Below are 24,479 nucleotides of genomic sequence, written 5' to 3'. Positions count from 1 at the left end.
CAGTGAGACCATGAGTGAGACGGGTTTCGCTTTGTAGCGTTCTCTCTTGTGATTGGATGTTAATTTTGGGATCCCCCGAAAAGTTAATTTGCCGATTACATGCAGAGCAGCTGACTGAGAGATTGGCTTTATGAAACGCGCCCATTATGTAAGTGATCACTGTATGAATAAATAGCGATTTTACACTTATATTAACATAAATAAACCGCTTACTTCACCTTTAACTTATCCCTATCAAGTATTTAAGCTATGCTCGAGGGTCATTCAGTTAGTATGTTTTTTGTTCAAATATTCATGGGTCCCAAAGACACAACCTGTTCAAACAGATCTGTCATTGCGTTGATAAAATCCACACTTTGATATGTCAACTGTGTTGGAACTCGTGGTCCGTCAGTTATTGTTTAGACTACTGTTGTGACCAAGGCAGTGGTTTAACAACTGTGCTGTCATGGCTGCCTCTTGCCAACGATCTATTGAGTCAGCTGCTCCTAATTGGAGCGCTGCGTTCTTTGCTCAGCTACCTTTGTATCCTGGTCACAGGTGACGGTGTTCATCATAGATTGTTTAGACGCCGCAGAATTCTCATGCAGTTGAGACTGAGGAATGAAAGAGAGAGGAGCTTTTTTTTTTTTGCATGTGTCCATGGCAACAGGCTATGATTGTGTGTGTGTGTGTGTGTGTGTGTGTGTGTGTGTGTGTGTTTTAATACATTGAGGAATCTGGGTCTTTTTTCTTCACTTAATCTACTTCAACTACACCAATTCAATATGTGTGTACACATTCATACACACTTAATCAAACAGTGTTCCTTGAACGTCACACCAAGTCACTGTATCTCTCTCTGTCTATCTCCCACTCAGCCCTTTTTCTTCCATATGCACAGGCTTTCTCGTTAACACTTCAGAATTTTGGATGTTGAAATGACTGTGAGATCAGCACATTGCCTCGCCCTCGAGCCTATCTGGTCTCATGGCTGTACCGCTGTCTCCAGGATCTGGACGCTAATGTGATTTTTATTCTTGCAGCAGCGATGATGTAACCCTAATGGCCCTGGCTCTCCTGCTCGGCGGGCAGTGTGTGATGTGAGATGTTTCGGGAGTGTTTTTGCACGCTGAGACACCTGTGCACACTAGGGCGTTTATTCCTTTAAAACATGCATTAAGAGCTATACATAGTATTTGTACAGGACATAGAATTAAAAAGATGCAAATGAAAACACAATTAGTTATATACACATTGCATATTTATTTAAACCTGTTTAATAAAAAAAAATATATATATATGTTAAAGTAATCAACAGGCACGTTTCATGGTGATATCTATAAGTTAGACAGGTTTCTCTATCCACCTGCAGTTTCTCAGTTCAACACATGCAGGCCATTTTGTAATAGCAGCCAAAAGAAACCCATCACCCCTTTAGAGTGGCTTTATTGCTAGTGTCATTAGCCGTTAGCAGTGGCAGCTTCCGCCGGCCAAACCAGCCTTGTTGTGGTCCTTGAGCCGGGGAGGAATTTGTCAAGGATTAGACCCTGGACCAGCTGCTGGCCCATGTGCACTTATCATCTGGTTTCAGCCTGCCTTAATCCATAGGAAGGGTCGCTGCCCACCCAGTGTTAATACACAGCCTAGGCTTTGTAAACGGGCATTTTGCTATCTACGGTTGGCCCCCAGTTTGTTTACATACCCTTTGTGTACATACCTGTGTTCAGAGCCTAGCCTGTATATAAACACCAGATTGTGTTTCAGCGCATACACAGTATGGACAGGTAGCAAGTGGATCACGAGGACATATTCACAGATTTTTACAAAAAGTGGTTTTAACAACAAGCGTTCTCCAGAGTCGCTGACTGCACCTTTAAATGAAGGAAACATTGTGGACCAGTGTCTTGTTCTTTGGCCAGTTTATGAATAGGTAATGACTTGGAACAGAGTGGGTGTTATTTAACACACAAATACTCCCGTCAATGTAGATATACAGTATGTATATATTTTTAGTGTCTCCCCTTTCACACTGTGAAATGGAAAGAGATGAAGAGTTCACGCTGCATTACTGAAATGATGTGTAACAGTCTGTTATGCCAAAGAAGCAGACTTGATGTACGGCAGGGAGAAAACATACAGTACCGACATTGCATATATAAAATACTCTGAATACAAATACATATCTGAGAACATCACAGTGTGGGGTAGGATTGGGTGAGTGAAGGATTGTGGGATAAACAAAAAGTAAGGGGATATGATCTCCTCTGTCCCCCCCCCCCATTGTCCCTAAAGGTAACTGTCTTAGAGGGCTGGATATATATTTAGTTTCCATTCCTTTCCACACCCCCTCTGTCAGAGCGGGCAGAAGCTATTGTGCCTGAGCAGCACACACTCGCATTCATGGGATGTCTTTCTTGATTTTTCTCATCTTATTTTTGCAACCCCCGTGTTGTTGCATGCACTTTTCTATGCCAGACCTCCTCTCATGCAACGCCACAGCCACACACACACACACACACACACACACACACACACACACACACACACACACACACACACACACACACACTAACACACAGGAGGTCCATTTGCATTTATATCACACATGTAATGTTCTAGGCGCTCCTATGGCCGGGGCTGAACAGCATGGTATCAACATGGAATCAACTTTGGAAAATCGCAATGCCTGTCATCTCAAGCCCACGTCCCAAGCCTCATTTCATTTGAAACGTGAGTGGAGTGGAGCATATATATCTAATGCAATCCGTCCACTCCCTCACAACTCTCACCACAAAACTCATTGAGTACTCTTTGAAAAATCCTTTTTTCTTTGCAGTTTTCTTTTAATTGTTCTGTATGTAAACACTGGGAGACTCAAATATATTGTGTAACTTTGGTCGCCACCATGAGGAATTCTTAGTTAATACAACAACACTGTCGGTTAGCCTTTGGTGACAGCACATGGCTTTTATACCTACTGCTAAAACATCCAGGTGTTTTCATAGCAGTAAAATTAACTGATATATGTTGTGGGCGCTTCTTGAGCTCCTACATCAGTGTTGGTGGTGACACCAGCCAGTTTACAGAGCCTAGGCTGTGTTTTAATAAAACAAAATCCCAGCACACGCACAATACCGGACAGATAGCATTCTCATGAGGATATATCCACTCATTTTGACAACAGGGGATTTTTGACTACAAGCAATCTCTAGAATTGCTCCTTCCACCTCTAACTTTAGCTTTAATAAATATCACTTGTTTTAAGTTGAACTCTTGTGTGGACTCCCTCCTTCTCATTTTGCCTCATCCGTTTCGTGACACACACTGTCTTATAAAACTGAAAAAGTCAGAGAGGAAGAAAAACATAAAAACTCAAAGCAAGCCATGACAACTTGGGACACATATTTCGCCAAGTCGGTGGGAGATAAGTGTCTCACTGCGCCAAAATGCATCACCAGACCTCTTAATTCTTGTCTCTCTCTGCCTCATCCTTTGCATTTCAAAGAGCAGCAGCGGTGGTTTTCCGAGTGTATCCAAATTAAGTCTCCAACTATTAATTTTTTCTTCATCTTCACTAGGACAACGTGACTGATCAGATCTTCCAAAAGGCTGAAACGCTGCTGAAGAAGCTTGGGACCAGGGACAACCTAAAGGTATTGTGATAAGTGCCATGTGCCCTCCTGCTCCACTCTTTGATTTGATCCAATGGAATTAAAGTTGAACGATCTCCGAGGTGAAATAATTCAAGTGCAGATTGGAAGAGAACCGGGGACATAGGCAAAACCACTTAAAAAGGCTTTAACCCTAAAAATATGACTTAGGCAATTATGTTATTAGGCTAACGAAAAGTAGATGTAGAGTAGAGTAGATGTAGAATAGAGTAGATGTAGAGTAAATATGACTTTGGCAATTATGATATGAGGCTAACATAATGTTTCTTGACAAAAGCCAGGAGAAGACGGGATAAAAATTCCACCTGAGATTATGACTACATTTCCATAACGTTAGGTTAATGCGTGATACTGTGTCCCAGCCCTTTACAGAGGATTAAACAGGGGAAGTGCAAATCCATGATTAAAATGCTGTTTGAGTATTAAATTTAATGAGTGCAAGACCAAGTAGGAGTTTCCTGTAAAAGCAATAAACAAAGCTAATGTGGTCTCGCACTTTTTAATTTTGTTTTCATTGCCCAATGAATTAAAATGCTGTTTCACTTGTTACTTTATAGTTCAAGCTGAGTAGTATTCGAGGTGGAATTAATCAGATAATTTATTCAATTAACGGTACCAATACAACAACATAAAAACACGTTGTTGCTAAAGGTCTGTATTCACACTTAAAACCCCTGCGAATAACTTTTAAATGGTTATGAAACAGTCTATATTTCGTCTTTATGATCATAAATTACCTGTAAAGGTGCGAACACACTAGGCATTTTACACGCGTAAGATTTACGTGCGTAACGCAGCTAAAATGTTGCTTGATCATTTTGTGTCAAAAATGGTTATACGCGCGTAACGTGCCCAGTCTCCCTCCCGATATTGTATTTCCCTTATCAACCATGGCTGATCAGACCCGACACAACAGCGTGCATGTCCGCACAAAAACAACAACAACACGGCCAACAACTGTGCCAAAAGACAAACTGAACAGCACAAATAGCATTAAAACAGCATTGCATATTCATGGCAGCTACATAACAAAAACAGTTACAGCAGCATCGGTGCACGGCGGCACAACATAAAGGCAAGTAGCCAAAATTACCCTACCTGGCTGTGACAGGGGACCTTGGCTGGCGTAGATCAACACCGGTGCTTCGCTCTACTTGTCGTGAAAGTCCCGCGGACAGTCGTCATGTTTGGGTTCATAATATGAGGCGCTAGCCGCCCGCACACAACAGGGTGAGTTAACTAATGCTATACGGCGCTAACTTTGTTTATCGGCTAAAGCACAGCCGCACATATTCACTGAATTAACCAGGAAGTCCATTCTCCAGGTTTACTTTCCCCACGTCTACAGCACCGGCCGCCCGCAATACATTTTTCTCCTTGGTGTCTCTCATCAGCCTCTGTGTACAGTACACTGTTCTCCGACCGTGCCAATGTATGTGACGTTGGGTCAAGCTCAACGCTGATTGGCCAACGCGGCTAATCGTCTCGCGTAGGAGCAACAAAAGTTAAATTTTTTGAACTCCTCGCGTAGCTGCGTAATATATACGCGCGTAATATATACGCACGTAAAAATGTTGCTTTAGCGCGAGTGAAAATGTTGCTTTAGCGCGAGTGACGCATTTACGCGCCATGTACGCGCGTATGGTTCCCTATGGAAAAACGGCCGATTTCATACGCGTCTGTACGCGTGTAAAGTGCCTAGTGTGTTCGCACCTTAACAGTCAAACGAGACCATCAGTGAAGATAATGTTATTTTTATTTAGTTATTAATAATGCCTTTGGACAGGTCTGATTTTCCCCCCCCGGAAATAAGACAAAAACTATTTACTGCAGGTAAACCGGAGCAGCCTGTGTTTATGAATGGTATTAAATCAACGTTTACTTTAATGCACCATTGTCGTGTTACCATTAATAATGTTACAATCCCTGCATTACGAATGTCATACTCTTTCTTTTTACTATTCTACATACTACAGCTGATCATGAAAAGCATGTAGTCAGCATGCAGAAAGAAACCAATTGGGAAATGTTTTCGCTCATTTAATTCATCATGAGATCACACATTGAGCTTGCCTCTTGCTTAACATGCTTACTGTGGAGTCTTGCTCCTCCTTAAAACAAGATGATGTTTCAAGTATTTACATACGTGGGAATGCAAATATGGGGTCGCAATCGTATCTCCTGGCATATTTTTCCACTCTACTGTACCACTGCACTGGTGTGTTTAGCAGACGACCGCATGCTTTTACCCTCTGTAATCTCAAATACATCAAAAGATATTCAAGTCGCAGACCTTTAAAGAAACTGCAGGATGAAGGATATTATGAGAATAATGTCGATTTCGATTTTCGTGTGTCTGAGATAAAGCGACAACAAAGAGAGAAAGACAGACACAAAGAGACGGATGTGTGTCATCTGTGTGTGTGTGGGTGTGTGTGTGTGTGTGTGTGTGTAGGCCCTATGTGTGTTCGCTCGAGTGTGTGTGTGTGTGTACGCTTGATTTTCTCCATATCCTCCTCTGTGATGCAGCGTTATGTTATTCTGAAACTCAGACACCAATCCCCTCTTAATTAGCGCTGCAGTATCAGCAGGGAGTCCCCCCTCACACCCACTCTCTTTCATCCATTTTTTCTTCTTCTGCTGCAGCCCGGCAGCCACACTCCGACAATCTCTTACATTAAAAAGAAAGTGTGCAAAAAAAAATTTTTCTTGGTATTTGTTCACCCCTCTCTGCAGCTAGCATGCTACTCCACAATAGACTTTGCCATTAATTGCAGGCCTTCATCTTCCATTAAATGAAGAAGTGGTTTATTCTTGTGGAGCAGTGTGGCCATGAAAAATGTTTCCATAGAAAACTCCTCAGAGCTCCTTCTTTGGACAAAACAATCTTTTCTTGTATTTGGCCATCAGAAATACCTAGCATCTAAATATACTGTATATCAACCTGTGGCTACATAACACACACTTGAGGACATGAGGATTTGCAGGATACTTTTCATTTAGAGCGACACATTTCGCACACAGCTTGATCAGGCTTATAGGTACGGGAAGATAGGTCAAAGGGCAATTACTGCTGTGGAAGATGTGTACACTGCTCTTAATACATACTGCAGGTCACAAAGACATGTATAGACCCTCAAAACAGGGCAAAACATACCGTCAATGACTGGGTTATTTGTGGTCCAAACGCAGACCAGGGGCCTCATTTATCAACGGTGCGTACGCACAATAGAGTGCGTACGTGGCTCACTAAGCAACATTTGCGATTTATCAAAAGTATACTTGACGGGAAGAAGTGCGGTGTTCCACGCACAATATAACCCATGCGTACGGACAAAAAGTGGAGAAAGGAGAACTGGCGACTCCAGTCGGCAGATGAATGAAGTACGAGAACGAATGTGTCTGTGTAAAATTAATCGTATTAAGCCATGCATGCATGTCATACATCGGGAGTTCCTTTGCAAAACGGATAAAGCCATTCTTACAATTAATATGCCTCGACCGATTTTTCCATGGAGTGATACCAACAAAAACAAAACGAATTAGGATCTTAAATAGCCTACAAACGGAGACATATGAGTGCAAATAAAAACAAAATAGCAACGTTCGAATAAACTCTGCAGTTATTAAAGAATAACCTATCTGCATGTTGTGGAATTAATTCTGATAATATTGAGGTGGAATACAGCCTATTACTTTTACACTGACGCTGTTCTCGATGCCTCAGTCAGGCAGACAGGAGTGCACCTTTTCATACACTAATGATAAGCCTACTGTACATCACATAGGCTACTGTGATTTTTTTCACGGCTTTTAGTCCGTTTTATTTATGTGTTTTTCTTTGTGTTTAAGCACGTCGCAATTGTGTTTTGAAAGGGACTGTGAAGTTTATTATTAACCCTCCGCCGCCCGTCACTGCCCCTGGATGAATTCTCCGAATCTGTATCTCATGGGGGGTCTCAGTGCCCCCCGCTCGTGGCACAAACACTGTTGTGTGAGTGAGGATATGCACTTGTTTGCGTCCACTTTTATGTCGGATCACTTCTTTTTATTTCGGCCACAGCGTTCACAGAGATCGCCACAGGCTGCACTCTATCGCCTTTACGCTCACACTGCCACCAAACTATATTTTCCCTGTTCGCCACTTCTCCAACGGCTACTTCGGGGTGACCGCAGTGATCCACACCGTGTGGAGTTTATTTTTCCATTTCCCTTTCAGTCGGCGATTGCCACTACCGCCTTCATGCACTCAGTAAATGATATTCATTCGGGCGTGTCGATGACTATGTATGGGTAAATATGGGCGGTACGTGAAGCCCGCAAAGGCTGCGCCACATTTAGAGTTGATTGTGATTTATAAAGGGAAATAGGCGTAGGACGTGAGTGCGCACTGCTTCATAAATCGGAAAATATCTTTCGCACGCACTGCCCTAAATCCTACGAAAGCAACCTTCTAACGCAAATCCTACGCAAAGTTTGATAAATGAGGCCCCAGGGCAAGTGACATTAATTTATGCTGTGAGGCCATTAATAGGTACCGACCTAATCAGGTGTCTCCGCCCTGGTGGCAAAAGGTTGTTTGACCACTAACGCTATCTTGACTGTGTTTGGTGTGGCAGCTTGAGTGGCTGCACTCTTTAGTTTTATTTTATTTATTCATTTACCACCTCTATTGTATTGTGAACTGTAAAAAATAATTGTTCAAATGGAAATGTGCATACAATCAGCGCGTCAGTATAAGTCCACCTGCACATAGGTAAGCTTAGCCTCTACAACCCTTTGTGAAATTCATCTCAGAATAAAACATTTTCTTTGTGCAACTGATCCACACACTGTACTTGTATCCTTTTTTGAAACGTGTCTTCTTTCACAAACCTGCATTCTAAATCTATCTCTGCTTTCTGTCCACTAGCACATGTATCGACCATGACAACCCCCAATGTACAGTAGTTGCTAGGAGATATCTGAAGAAACTGCAAAGCCCCATGCACAATCTGCTAGCTCGTGATGCTAACCCTGCTCTCTGTACCTGGACAGGTGTGGTTCTACAACCAGGCCTGGCACGGCATGGCTTCCTTCCTCAGCGCCGCTAACAACGCCATCCTGAGAGGGAATCTGCCCCCGGGGAAAGATCCACGCCAGTATGGCATCTCTGTGTCCAATCACCCGCTCAACCTCACCAAGTCACAGCTCTCCTATGTGGCCTTGTGAGTACAGGGGTTAAAGTAGCTACAAGGAACTTTTCAATATTTCTGAAAGAGTCAAATTTTTCCTCTGATGATCATACATTTACATGTAACAGCAAACGAGCCCGTCAGTGCAAATAATGTTTTTATATTGTTTTTCTTAATGTCTTTGTCATGGGTACACTAACCCAGGAACAAAGGGGGTGCAAGAATGAACAAAAACTGAAAGATCCTCTGAGCACCTTTAAAGATGGTGAACCTCTAGCATGATAATTTCTTGCTGTTAGTCATGATAACATCCCATGTGTGGGTGTCAAGGCCAAAGAAAACAATTTGAAACATGTTATTAAAAAAATGGTGTTAGGCTTGCAGACCATGCTTACAACAGACTGAGTGTTGACATGGGTGTCACGGATAGGGTGGCAGGTTAAATTACTACATAGCACAAATGTTCAATGTGGATCAATGAAGGATTGGGGTCCACAGAAACGTCTTATGTATGGGGCCCAGAGTGTGGTGCTACGCCCCTGGGTGTGAAATCCACACGGATGAAAAATACTGCTACAGAAAAACGTTCTATAGCGATGACAGAGTATCCTGCAATTATTCCACAACAGTGCATTTGCCGAAAGCTTGCCTTTAAGATTTCCAACATGCTATATTGCAGCTTTCTCTGGTTGGAAGACACCATTTATCTCTCTTTTAGATGCAGAAGAGAGACTGATGGTTTGGTTGGAAGTGAGAGAGATAAGGCAGAGTAAGAGCGGACAGAGGCATTGGAATAGAATGGGAGAAAAGAAAACGGGGAGACAGTGTAAAGAAAGGCAGAACAGATGAGTTAGAGTCAACACAATAGAAAGAGTAAGACATATACAGCAGATAGATGAGGCATGTATTTGAGCATGCACATATTTGGAGGGGCCCATGGGAAGCATCTAACACGAATATACCTTTTTTTCCCCATGGTGCCTTATCCCTGCACCCCACCAGAGTGAGAGATTAATGACGTACTAAATCACAACACATGGATGGAACCGCTCCCTGTGTGTACCGTGCACTGTCTTGCTTTTGTACATTTTGACCAGTGATCTTTAAGCAATCAATCCATCGTCCATCCATTGTCTATATTCTGCCCCGTGTGTTGTTCAACTTGATCAACATGTTAGATGCAAAAGTAGTTGGAATGCAACGCAGCAAATTTACCTTGCAGTATTGCCGCCGCCGCAACTCCTGACATTATACAGGCAATCCTTTAGGCTGCTACCAATCAACGCGCGGAAAAATGAGCAGTTTTATTCCCGCTGCCTGGGTGCCCAATCCTCACTCAGGTATTTATGTAGCGATCAGGTGCTGACGACAGGCATCTGAGTTAAGAGAGGGAGAGACTGCGCCAGGATCATTACGATGCCCTGCCCTACGGTAGATTCAGGATGAGCCTTTTTTCCCCTCTGCAATTTATGACCTGCGATGTCCAGATTAGCCTGGACACTCATTCATTGTTCAACGAGTGTGAATGTTCCAGAACAATGTCTTTTTGAGCATAAGACTAAATACTAGTGGATTTAGCTTCCTCAATGCTCCTTTTAAACATACTACTCTATACGAAACGAAGGATCACACAGCAATATGTATTGTGAGAAATGATCGCCACACAATGGATGATCACTGTGCTCTGCAGTGTCTCTCGGCCCTACTATATTTATTTTTTAAAGGTGCACTATGCAGTTTCACGGGAGGGCGATTTGTTTACATTTTCAGAACCTGCTTAGTTTACAAATGATATTTTCTCTACATTGTATTCTTAGTACTGAATAATGCTATCATCATAAATCAAAACGCATGGAACCAAACACATAAGACTAGAATAGGTTTGTAAACAAAACTGCGGGCTGATTGTTGATGGTTCATGTAGTTGTCAATCTAGCCTCGTGCGACTAGCCATATCTCACAAGCTTATTCGTCAATCCATGTTGACGTCAACGACTTAAAGAAACAATCAGGGGGCTGCCTAACAGTAATGGACGGCGAGCGGGGGAGGGTTCGGTCTGACCAGAGGCTAGATTGACAACTACATGAACCAATCATAGGCTGCCTTTTACAAACAGACGGGGCCTGGCTCCTCCCAACGCAGATTGGAGGAAAGCCAGACTGATCTGCGGGAGAGAAACGTTTGTTCACCATAACAACAACGTACAGTGATTCAATGTCAGATATCGTTAGCAACCTGTCAGCTGCTCCCAAGTGGCCAAACACAAACAAACAGAATAAGGGCTTCAAGTACATCAATTATAGTGTTCCTTATTCAGTCAATGTTGTTTGAAGGGACATAATAATGGTGCACAGTGCAGGAAGGGTGCCTGGCTTTATCTTAAGTTGTAAGATTGACACATCCACGGCAAATATTAGCATAAGGGCCTGAGAACTCAAAGTTTGCAAAAGTAATTTCCCCAAAAAGTTGATAGAAGAAGTGCCCACATTTTTAATTTTGGTTTGGAAGTACATGCTTTGTAGGTAGCTGTCAGCGTGGTTGTGAAGTCTGCTATAATTTGCTTGTCAACAGCCCAAATAAAAGTCCCTGAATCACACACACACCAAGACCCAAAAGTGACTGCCCATCATGATAAAAGTATTTGAAATGCGAGGGACCGCAAGGCTTAAAAAAAATTAATTTATATGTCTCATTGACACCTACTTAATGTCATGGCGAGACATTTTCCTGAGCTGTTCCATAGACAATCATTCATCACTAATGACTCGTTCCCCTCGCCACGTTTTTGGACACCAAAATTGCACTGCACCGTCTAATTTGAAGTGACACTCCCCTCTAGTGAACTTCACAACCGATTTCAATTCCAGTGATGGCATGAGCCACACACATTGGGGAAATATGCAGATGCAGAGAGAGAGGCAATGCTTACACTCACTGAATCACCACTTCACTTCCAGAAGGTCTCACCCTGCGTTCCAAATCGCATACTCTTTCTTTTTTCTAATCTATACACTACATCTGACCATAACAATAATCTAGTTAGAATGCAGTAGGCATACCATTGGAACATACTTGTACTTATTTATTTCATCATTTCATTGCGTCTTGATCTTGCCTCTTGCTTTTATATCCATTGCATCCCTGTGTGTTTGTTTTTGTACCGAGGCTCTGTCGATGTGACGTCACTTCCGGTGCACACTGGATTGTGGGTCGGAATAGTCCGAATAGCATGCTGATTTCAACACTAAAAATCGGACCGATGTAGTAGACATCCGGGTATTTTTAAGCATACTAAATCTGACTTTCTAACATATTAAATAGCAGAAAGTATGGGTATGGAACACAGCCAGTGTAACATCTGCACTGGTATGAAAAACAGGGACTTGGAATTGTCTCCATCATCTTCAGAAAGGTCAGACTTTGGCACCATTCCATTATGTATATACAGTATACTGTATGTATTGCTACTTAATTGCTCAGGATTATTCATTTTGTAACTCCACAAAAAACGTTGTCTCTTTCTATTATGTTTAATTGAAGTTTTGCAATTGATATCATTTCTGATTTGCGCACGCTCTCTACAAAAATATCCCATTTCAAATTCACATAGCACAGTTGAAGTGCCAAATGAGATGTAATTCCCTTATGTCAGAAACGTATCTCATGCCCTCGGGCCTCCCTGCATTTTAACTTTGAAGGCCGTACCCTGCAGGCCTTGTCATTACAAACCAAATAAAAACTATAGCAATACATCCTGTAAAGCTTTGCTCCCACTGCTCATCTCTCTTGCTCCTCCATTATTAGTTCATTAGCAGATTGCTTGTCCTCTTCTTCACAGCAATTAGCCAGCTTCAAGTATCCGGGGTTAGATCATTCACAGCTCTGTCCCCCCTTACATTACCTTACCCAAGCGGAGCACGCAGCCCCTTGAAAAAAACCTGTTGAAATGTGTGCCGGCTTCCCACCACTGCGCTGAATTATTTTATTCATGTGTCCTAATTGCGTCTGGTCAGGGATTGATGAATGCAGCCGCGTAGCCACACAGGGTAACTTGTTTAATATGCTAATTACACAACAGGAAGTCTTGTGAGAGATTAGCGTATAGGCCGGGGGTGAGGACGCTGCCATTTGATCCAATGCTAATTGAGCAACAACAAAAACAATTAAGGACATGTTCAAAGCTAGCACAAAGATAAAAGGTATACATCATTAAAATGGAGGTCACCATCTCGGAGGAGAAAGGAACTATTTGTTAGCAACACAAAGGCAGAAGACTGTGACATATGTGACATTACCTAAGAGGTGTTCCTCTATTCTCTTGAACCATGACATAATGGCCTATCGTGGTTTCAGATGGCTAATGGTCTTTAAAAGCTTTTTTTTTTACTATGCACATAGTGTTCCTCATTGATGCATGGCATGCTCGTCTAATGATGTCATCAATACTAACAAGCACACGTCTTAAACATCAGTGATATGGATTATTTCAGATAGGTGTAACACGGCTTGTTTAAATGCACCCTGACACTGAGCAGTAGATGCAGTGTGTGGAATGCTGCTTCAACACTGTTTAGGTGTCAGATGGCTCATGACCTGGTAACAACCAACAACAGACCTGTTATCTTTTAGTATTTTTCTTTGTAGTACAAATATAAAATGAATTGAGCCAGTACTCCCCTAATAAAGACATTTAAAAAAAATGGTAATAAGGCACCAGCTTCATCATACTTACTCTCACAGACCACCACCCATAGACACACACACACACACACACACACACACACACACACAGAATTGCAGTGCCAAACTGTAAGGTTCACATTAGCTCTATAGCTACTTCAGGATGCATTTCAATAGAAAGAACACTATTCCCCATTGAAAGCAATTAGCAGGTTATGAGTCACTGAGTTATTGATAGCAGTGCAACAAAGAAGGAAGGCTTGCACAAAGAAATACTAACTGATTGGATACTTATGTAGTGCAATAATCAGCTAAAAAGTGTCCTTTTTTTGTCCGGCAACACAAAAGTAGTTCAATTGAAACCATATAATTTAGATTGCAGTTGAGTTGAAGTTATGTAATGCATTAAAACAATCTCAATTTACAACACAATATTGTCAACTTTCCTCTTTGCTGTTCTTTGGGGTTACAGGGCCACAACCTCCACCGACGTGGTGGTGTCCATCTGTGTTATCTTCGCCATGTCCTTCATCCCTGCCAGCTTTGTCCTCTTCCTCATCCAAGAGCGGGTCAACAAAGCCAAGCACCTGCAATTTGTCAGCGGGGTGAACCCGGCTGTCTACTGGTTGGCCAACTTTGCCTGGGACATGGTAAGTAACTGCTACGTGGCGCGCCGCTGTATCACCTACTTATTCATCACAACTCCTTGAGGTACGAGTTAGCATTTCCACTTGTTTTACATTCTAAAACTAAGAACTATAAAACATACCCTACTGTTTAATAGGCCTAATCCAACCCAGGAGTCTTGTCCTAGTTTGATAACTCCTTACTATCTGGAGATTCTTCTTTTTTTTCACCTTAAGGCTATATGTTAAAAAAAAAATCTATCTACTGTAATTGATCATGTAGCTTTGACATTGCTTGTACCTAGGAGAATGCTTCACCGGAGCAACAGTTATTGGCTGCGGCGTAATTATTGACACAGGCTGCCCCTACTGGTTAGGCTTGAACGTGCTCACCGGTAGTTTCGCCGAGGCGGTAATTGAAGTAAACATTTTATCAGGTATCGTTGGTGGAAAAAAAAGAGGTCCGCTTATCATTATGGTGGGTAAATGCTGCCTGAGTGGGAGACAAATGTACCTAGGGAGCCAGTCTAATTATTCTAGCTCGGAGGGCTCTGCATTAGCATGCATGCTCTGTCAACAATGGGGATGCTGCAGGAAATCCAGGTTGTTAAGTATTTTTCGATGTTTAAATTAACAGGTGACATTGTATCCTCTTACATGCATACTGATATAGCTTTAGTCTTTTTTCACTTGATCAAGAACTGTGGACTAAGAACTCTGAACCAAGAACTCTTAATCTATTCATTACTCAGCCTGCACATCAAAATGCCTTAAAATGTACATCCAGTTGATTGCATATTGCACATTGTAAATATTTTTCATCACATTGCACATTTCAATTGAACTTATCTACTTGTTACTTTTTATTCTATTCTATATACAGGTATACTGTTTTATATTGCACAGATTTTGTTGCACTACTTAGTATTTTGACTTTGACTTGACTTCATACACATGTGAGATAATAGTTGTATTTGACATACTTAGTCCCTTTGGCAGGTTGGTGTCAAATATACAGGAAAAAACTTATTTTTTCTACTTTTGCTTGGAGATATCTTCTCATGGTTGTGTTTGCTTGTCTCTTTTTCTGTTATATTCAGTGTAACTACATCGTCCCATGCGTGATTGTGATTGTGATCTTCCTCTGCTTCCAACAAAAAGCCTATGTTTCACCTCCCAACCTGCCGGCTTTGATCCTGCTGCTCGCTCTCTACGGGTGAGTCAATCTAAATGCCACACTAACATTGTTCACTGTAAAATCTCCCTCATTTCAGAAAATGAAAGTAGGTTCCAATTTCTAGCTCTTTTTCTGTTCAACGTCACATATACTGCAGCACTGTGTCTATACAGCATTAATATATGTATTAGCTACTACTAGCATGACTTTATTTAACCAATTGTGTCCAGGCATGAGGGATAACATGTGTTCTTGGTTGGCAAAATCATCCATTTATAAATCATTATATGATCCAAATAGCATCTGGGCTGCTGCATCATTGCTATTCTGAGTAACCAAGTGAAATCCAGTGGATGTCAATATGTTAAAGGTGCACTATGTAACTTTGGGTGTGCCAGAGAAGTGAACATGTTCTAAGGTATATTCTCATAACAAACTTTCCTTACATGAAAATGTGATCCCTGGAACACTTTGAAGTTAGAAAGCCTTCCTGGAAAGATACTGTTTCACTGTTGTTGTTTACAGCAGCAGGGCCCACAGTTTGGTTTACAATCTTCTTCAAATCGTACGTTTGTTCCCAGGTGCTTAAAATAATGTAGTTTGGCCTTATGATGATAGAATTATTCAATACTAAGAATGACATGTAGAGAATATACATTGTGTAAACTAACTGCAGGCTCTGCAAAAGTAAACAAATCCCCCTCTTCTGAAACTGCGTAGTGCTCCTTTAATGAGTGGTTTCAGGTATGACATTTAACATGATCAATCCATAATCATAGGATGTCCAATATCAAAGATAAAGGCCAAAGCAAAAAGATTTTAAGACTTTTCAATACTGTAAGCTTACAGATAAAACCGTTATAAACATTTAAAATTCTGTTGTTTTTAAAATGTTTGAACTCTGACGTATGTGCCCCCCGATAATGTGGCGCACTGAACTTATTGATAAAACCTTATTTAAGGTATTGCACTGTTATTTTACTATTTAGAGTGATCACTCTCTGAGCAGTGCCTCACTCCCTCTGAACTTTAACTGCTACAGGCCAAGCGTGGGTGGCATTTATTATTCAGCAGTGGTTTATGGGTCACTTAGCGGCCATGCAAATGTCCCGTAGAGGCCGGGGATGCCATGAAACGGTTAATCTGCATTTATGATTTGGAAATGGCATAAATTCTGCTAACATGAAAGCGGGCGCTACTGTCTCATAAAACCCCGGTGTTGACTTTAAAGGGAGACACTGCATGTTGAATAGGGTTAATTTTTGAACTCATAGGTATCATCGTTGAACTTTGCCATTTGATGACTGAAACTATTATTTTTTGTAATGACATTTTTTTTTGCCTAAATGTTTTATTGAATATGCAAATTTACATTTTTTTTTTCAGTTTGACAAAAATATAAATGTCCAAAGTTTGTACGGGACATGTTTTTTAAAACAAACTTGTTTTATGTTCTTAATAAATAAAAAGAGAGGCTTAAAAATATATTTTCAGCATGTTTTTTAATAGCTAAATGTAGCATAAATCAGACAATGAACAAAATATCATCAAATCTTTCTGTAATGACCTTTTGATTTGTGCTAAATGAGCTTATGTAAAGTTTAGTGGATTTATACTTGAGAAGCTGAGATTTCTGGAGTCTTGATTTTTTTTTTTGGATAATGGCCTTTAAAGATGGTTGTATAGCAGAAATATACAGACGCAAACAGACAAGGTTTAGTCAAATGCACACCTAAATTTACATATTGGACTTTTGAGTTATACTACTATGAAAGAAGACATGTTATTGAAGCAAATAAAACAGAATCTCAACATTGTTTTGCCTGCCATGTCTAGCCTTAATGACTTATATTAGGGCCCACTTGAAGTTAATCCTTATGACTATTCAGTAACATTGCTTGATCCTTGTCTGTCTTGTTTTGTGCAGGTGGTCCATAACCCCCATGATGTACCCAGCCTCCTTCCTCTTCAGCGTTCCCAGCACAGCCTATGTGGTGCTAACCTGCATCAACCTCTTCATTGGTATTAACGGCAGCTTAGCAACCTTCGTCATGGAGCTCTTTAATGATGATGTAAGTAGTCCCCACGCGCAAATCACACACACACACACACACGCATCCACTGATTATGGAGAGACTTGGATCTATATAGGCACAGTTTCTAACACAAGTTAAACAGCAGGCACAGACATTCAAGGCCCCCATTGCATGCATGGAAAATACATTGGGAGGCTACTTAGCGCTGGATGGCTAATTGACATGAATCATAGATAAACGGCCTGTGAATTCTGAAAAGCACGTGGGTGGCAGAGGTTAAATTGTATGTGACTGTATATCAATTTAGTTTTCATTGTGGATTTTAGTTTACGATTTCTTGAACCGATTCAAAGGAAAAGCAGTGCATCCTAAAAAAAATTGAAATAACTATTATTAAAATAGTCAATAGCCAATACATTTGTGTCCATCATCAACCTTTCAATTTATCGACTAATATCCCGTGTGTGCTTTTAAGCCTGCATACTGTTAGTAGTGTACTGAAGTATACAGGATTTCATAAACTCATATGTTTCGTGTGAAAAAAATCTTAATTAGTAAAGTAGCATGATATCAGATGAATGTAGTGGAGAAGGAAGGCTAATATAAGTCAATTCCCACTGACTTGTACTATACAGTAGAATGACAAGAACATATTCAAGTAAAGTCAGAGAGCCTCAAGATAGTACTTGAGTAATTATACTTAGTTACATTACACTCTTCTGGTACCCATCTGTACATTTTGATATATTTTCTTTCCCCTCTCAATGATTCTTCAAAAGTCCCCGGCCCTCAATTTAATTTTAATGTTTAATTGTTTGGTGTAAATTTGGTCTTTGGAGAACTTCCCTCATCCGTCTTTCAGCGAGTGTTCATTTTAACTGCAAGATGCTTCAGTCTGCGGGGCAACATGTTAATGAGCTCACACATGCTGCTGGTCATACATTAGACCTTGTTTTTACACTTGGATTGAACGTCAATGCAATTTGTTGTGAGATATGTTGATTAGTGATCACAAATGTATATTGTTTTAAATCTCTCTGCCATTGCTGACCCCCCCCTGCCGGAAAACTCTTGCTTGTTTATTATTACTCAAAAAACTGTCATGCAATTCATCTACCGGTTTAGCTGAGATTTTAATAGTATGGCTATTTATGATGTCGAGCTCCAAATGAAGTATTTTAACAACGTCTGCTCTGCTGTGTTGGATGAAGTGGCTCCGTTAAAGGTAAAATCCAAGCCCATCTGCAATGCCTCAACTTTCAGGTAGAAGCTATGGAATGAATTACTTATGTCATATGTCGAACTGTTGATAAAACATGCGCACAAGCTAATTATTTTATTTTCACATGCGCGGCTATGAACTGCCACGCTAATGTAGGCCTACTGTATTCATCTAGTCTTGTCCTTTTGTTCTCAGAGCCTAAATACGTCTAATTTGATCACTAGACGTTTGTATTGGCTTGATTAGCATGCATCACCCACACTCTTCCACGTCACACGTTTTAACGAGCCTGCCTCATTTGCATATGCCATTTCATTATCACCGGAATTCATCATCGGTATATTTGTATTTTTCAGGCTGGCACGTCTGTCCTCAAAGAATGTCACTGTTGCCATTCTGTTGTCTCTGCATTGGCTTTATTTATTGATGCGGCTTTAGCGGAGCGTATCACTCATAAAGAGTGCCATTGGTGGTAATTGAATGGACAGCATGTGGCCCACTGGCAACGTAAAGGCTTCAAGGATTTATTGCGCTCTTTTCTTAGTCCACCGCTTTAGGGATAGAGTTTGTGTTTCTCTGAGACTAGACAGTGACAAGGGCCCCATGATAATTCTGCAAATTTGACTTGGAAAAAAAACGGATGGTTTTTAAGATATCTTTTGGGTTGTTTTAACCTTTATTTGATGGTTAGGGAAAGAGAGAGGGATGACTTGCACTAAACGTCCATGGGTCGGATTTGAACCCACGACCACTGCGACAAGGAGTGAGCCTATCTTCTACTCTACTGTACCCACTTCGCCACCAACTTTCCTGGTTTAACTACCTTAGAAAGGAGTGCCCCAGTTAGGTAGAAAAAAGCTAAATCATACACTTGACATCTCGATCCAGGCTTCTCCTTTTTGCGACTTCTATCTTTTTAAAACATTGTCATTTCATTGTTAGACTCCTCAGCGTTGGGATTGGTTAAACAGTGTTGCAGGGTAGATGTTGATCCCTTTTCTAACATGGCACCATTTCTCCGGGAGAAAACAGTAAAAGAGCGATGAAGTAAAAAGCTGCAGCATTACACACTCGGTGCCGCCCCAGTTTTTGTTCAGGAGACCGATGGGAGCCTTTTCTCCCCCCATAGGACGCTTCCAGCTCCCCCATGGATTTACATCAATCCCAAGCCTGCTTTGTATGCCTCGCAAAAAGGGAGCGTCTTGAGTCAATACCTCCACCACGTGCTACTCGCAAATCACCACAGGCACGGATAGATTCTCCTCGGGTTAAACCTTAAAGGTGTGACAGTGTGGCCAGGTACCATGCACCTGCCTCATGTAGTTTTTTTTTAGTGCATTGGTCATAGCAGAGGTAAAGGCATCTGCTGACCAACTTTAGTTTATCTTTCCATCAATTTAAAGGTGCACCGTGCAGTTTCAGGGGAGGGGGATTTGTTTAACCCATTGATGACGGCTGCTGCGCGATGCCACATTGTATCTCCTGCCTGATGTTGCGTTGCGCAGCATTGTTACTTTATCTAATTGTCATGGCGTGCGCAACATATAATGCACCGTCATTGGTTCAAATACACATGAGGTGGGTTTTGTTGATTTTTTAAGACCACGTGACCACCCAAAAAATGTGTGGTTTGCCAAAAATCACGCCAATCAAAAAATTAATAAATAAATAAATAATAATAAAAATACGCCAGCTGTGTCGGCGATAGTGTATTACAGAACAGTTAGTGGTGTTCGGAGCGCAGAATCAAGGTCTACTATCACACAACACATTGCATCTATTTATTAACAATATTTATGAATTTAGGCTATATTTTGCTGCTCCAACTCAAATTCAGCCCAGCCAGGCGATAGTTAAGTTTCAGTTTCGTTTTCATCTCCTGGTATACAGCCGTTTGGACCAGCTGATCGGCTCCCGACAGCGGAAGTCAGTCTGCGTTCCAGTTGTACTGGGAAGTCGGATTTATGGTGCCAGTGATAACTGAACTAAATAATAAATAAAGCTATCTTCTCCTTCCTATATCTGTCTATCTTTATCCCTCCACTGCACACTCAGTCACTACTATCCATGCTAAAAGGAAGCAGGATTATAACCTCTTTAGTACATTATTTTTAAATATTTTATATTATTTATTCTTTTTTTTCTCCCCCATCTAATTTTGACGATTTTTAGAAAAAAAAAATTGGTTTGTAAGCGCTAATGGAGCATGTTTAAATAAAACCTGTGAACCTTAACTTTTAAATGTATTTTATTTAATGTTTCTATGTGCTACACAGGCTTAGATATTAAGGTTTTGGTAGACTTTACAATTCATACTATTTTTTCAGAAAACCCTCAGGCATTAAGGACATGCATCCTAGATTGCCATAGTCATCAATGGGTTAAATTAGCAGAACCTGCAGTTGGTTTAGGAAACACATTTTCTCTACATGTTCTTAGTATTTAATAATTGTGTCATAACAAATCAACGCAATTATTTTGAGGCTATAAGTTATAAAAACTGTGGCCCCTGCTGCTGTCAACAACAACAGTTGAACAGTGACTTTTAAGGTAGCTTTCTAACTTCTGTGTGCCAGCCAGGGATCACATTTTTCTGTGAGGAAAGTGTGTTTATTCATGACACTAGCAAAGTTACATAGTGCACCAATGTGCATAGTCTGACAACCCAAGTCCAAATGTAGCTAAAAAAGAGAAACTACATCTTTGAATCAGCTGGCTTGTAGATACACCTTTTCCACATTAAATGCAGTTGCACAGAAAAAAAAAACATGAATATCATCTCCAGAAAATATCCAAGCACTCTGTCTCAGCCATATTTTTTTGTTTATCTGCTCCCATTGTGATTCTGCAGGCATTATGAATGAAGCCGTGCTGTGGGAATAAGCACAAGGAAGCGATGTGGGTCAGATAAGCGCCTCACAGACTATACCAACCTTCAACAGCATTTGAAAATGATTTATGGGCATATGGCACAAACATAAGGGGGGGTGAGGGAATTGTCCAGCATTTCATCACCTCCCCCCCAACTTAGACCCTCTTTAGATCTCCTTGATGAACACTCGGTCTGGAGAGAAGATGTGTTATTTTGCGTATTGATCTCAAATTAGGGCCTCGCTTTCTTCGCATTACTCTGCCAGACGGATGGGCTGCATTCAGCCAAGGTCATAGCCGTCGCTTATTTATTTGACTTTCTTTATCTCTGCATTGCACTAAGTGTTGAATGTAAAGAACATATGTGCTTTTGTGCCGAATCCCGAGATGTGTCCTTTAGAACATTTACCTACGTTACAGCCTAGGGTCTGTAAACGGGTATGTTAACAAAAGTTATGCAAACAAAGGGGCCCACCATAGCAAGCAACATACCCGTTTACAGAGCCTAGGCTGTAATAGTTTTTCAGCACACACACAGTACGGACAGGTAGCGGATCGTGAGGAGATGTTTACTTATTTTGACAAAAAGTGATTTGGACAACAAGCGTTCTCCAGAGTTGCTGACTACACCTCTAAGTGTAAAGTGTCCGTTGGAGTTGCTAATGTAAATGAATGTTCCTGAACAAACCTTACCTCCTTTGTAGGAGTTTGAGCTGTTAAAAAATGAAGAAAAATACACCATGTAAAAAAGTTTCTCCTTTGCATAATCTTTACCTTAGTCTGAACACTATGAATACTGATGAATTGCTTGATGAATGGCATTCATTTTTCAAACGATTTCCCCCTTCACATTTAGAGCCGATGTTGCTCTCGGTTGGGAACTGTGTCTTCTCAAACGTTGTGCCCCTCAGTCTACCAACATGTGTAAATGTAGATAAAAGCAGTGATAAATGGGTATTGAACACGTTGCCAGGTTTGCTTTGACACTGTGATCAATGGGGCCCTTTTACCCGACATAAACTAGGCCACTGACCACCTACTTCAGCACAAAAGAAAAAAAAATAATCATCAAACATAGGCCTATGCATGTGTCCACATTTGATCTTTAACAATGCTCTATGTTTTGCCACAAGGGAAGAAGATCAGTATGAGTTAGATTGCTCTCTTCGTTTTGACCCAAATGCCCTTATATGACGGTTTCCAACAGTAATGTAAAATAAAAGCAAGATCTTTCACATAAAGCAGTGATTGTTTTTAAAATGGTGTGCCCCATTTTAGACCATAGGAATAGTTTGATGTACATGAGAAAAGTATATTGTATCATTCCCACTCACTCACATGCCTGTCTGCTACGTATGGAACCAGCAGGTGGTTAGCCTCGCTTAGCATTAAGAAGGCTAACTAAAGGCTCTGTCCAAAGAAAACAGTATAAGCGTAACTTCATTCAATAGTTCACTCATTAACAGTACCCTGTTCTTGTTCCATGTAGAAACCAAGGTGTAACAATGGCAATTAGCCGTTTCACAGGGGGTGTCATGTGCTGGACTATTTCAGGGCTGGGACCAGTTGCTGGGAAACCAATGGTGACTCAATGAAGTTACCAACACAAGAAAGAACATGTTAATGAGTGAGCCTTGAGTTTGTGTTGATTGGGGAAGCCAGCCTGGCTTTTTCCCCCTGGTTGCAGTCTTTACTCTAAGCTAGTCTCAAGCTAGGCTAAGCTAAGCTAACTGATATCTGCCAAAATGTCAAGCTCAAGGTACACAGAGATTTAGGAAACTTGAGTAACAATAATATCTCTGAATCTGGCATTTGGATTGTTTTTGTTTGAAGGCTGACAGACTCATAAGGCTTCATGTGCTCATCCTCAAGTGCCAAATGAGAGCTTAGGGAAACTAATAGATCCCAGAGTGGTTACACACATCCCGTTATAAAACGTCCAACAATAATGGCCATCATTAGGAAATCTTCCACATTGCTTTAACAAATGAATGGCCACCCCTCCCTCTTACCCTTAGCTGGGACTTGCCCAAAAAAAGAAAAGGAAAAAAATTTGGAAATGATGAATTTATAGTCTCCCTCAAAGTATGCGAGAGCTTTGAAGACTATGCGGCAATGAGGCAGGATGCATAATGCATGAGGTTTCTTTTTCTTTTGAACAGCATGCCGGGCCAAACGTAGTAATATTTTGTCTTCCCTTCTCTCTGCCTTATTCTTCCCTCGCCCTCCCTGACTTTGCTGTGCTCCCCCTCCTCATTTGAGCCAGTTTGCTTCTTTCCCTGTCCTTTGTGCATTCATATCATTCATTATTTCTCTTGTGCTTATTTACTGGACCGCCGTTTGTATTGTAGCGTCAGGGAGGGAGGAAGCGGGAAAGGGACGGTACAATAATGGGACTGTGTAGCCCAAAAAGAAAATCCCCTGTAATGTATGCCTTGTGAAACTGAAACAATATGCTCTGGGCTCTGTTTCCCTTTGAATATGTCTCTTTGTTCCTGTACACATCATCAAAATGTGTATTTTTTTTTGTTATACCTATGAACATCTGCCTACCTGAGCGCCACCTCATCACTTTGTGTTTACACACACTGTGCACGTGCTATACCTCACATATCACACAGCATGCTCCCACTCCCCAACGTTTGCAGAATTCCAACATCAATGTGAACTCAGGTGCTCCGTGCTCCCCACTCAGCATGCCATTTCAGAGCCACAACAGCGCGTGGCATGTGAAAAGATACACGGGATGTTTGGTTAATTATCCCACTCTCGATGTCAGGGCGCCTGCAAATCAACACGTTGGGCTTGTTGTGCTGGATCATTCCAGAATCAGGGCGTTAAAGGGATAGTTCAGTATTATTGAAGTAAGGGTGGTATGAGGTACTTATGCATAGTTAGTCTGTTTCCTTATGGAGATGGTGATCAGTGCAGTCACTATAAGGAGTTGAGGGGAGACGTCGCTGTAGCGGAAGACAGCGCTGTTCTGTGGCATATGGGACCAGCCGAAAAAATGGCTTGTCGGCATATAAGTGCTTATCG

The 24,479-nt window shown here is 41.2% G+C and overlaps 1 protein-coding gene across 1 annotated transcript in view; it reads left to right on the top strand.

Annotated features, from left to right (window-relative positions):
- The window catches only part of LOC307269424 (phospholipid-transporting ATPase ABCA1), a gene marked incomplete at both ends in the record, with an annotated part of 207,320 nt that overhangs the window by 127,881 nt on the left and 54,960 nt on the right, over positions 1-24,479 (top strand). The window contains 5 exons of the mRNA XM_080052392.1: positions 3,561-3,635; positions 8,691-8,860; positions 13,981-14,158; positions 15,235-15,350; positions 17,239-17,383. Of these exons, the coding sequence (XP_079908518.1) occupies positions 3,561-3,635; positions 8,691-8,860; positions 13,981-14,158; positions 15,235-15,350; positions 17,239-17,383 (684 nt within the window). The remainder of the gene's footprint in view (positions 1-3,560; positions 3,636-8,690; positions 8,861-13,980; positions 14,159-15,234; positions 15,351-17,238; positions 17,384-24,479) is intronic.

This window comes from Ammodytes marinus (assembly GCF_949987685.1).
Source record: "Ammodytes marinus genome assembly, chromosome: 23".
NCBI lineage: Eukaryota > Metazoa > Chordata > Actinopteri > Uranoscopiformes > Ammodytidae > Ammodytes > Ammodytes marinus.
The sequence above is the reverse complement of the archived record's forward strand: the minus strand, read 5'-3'. Positions and strand labels throughout refer to the sequence as shown.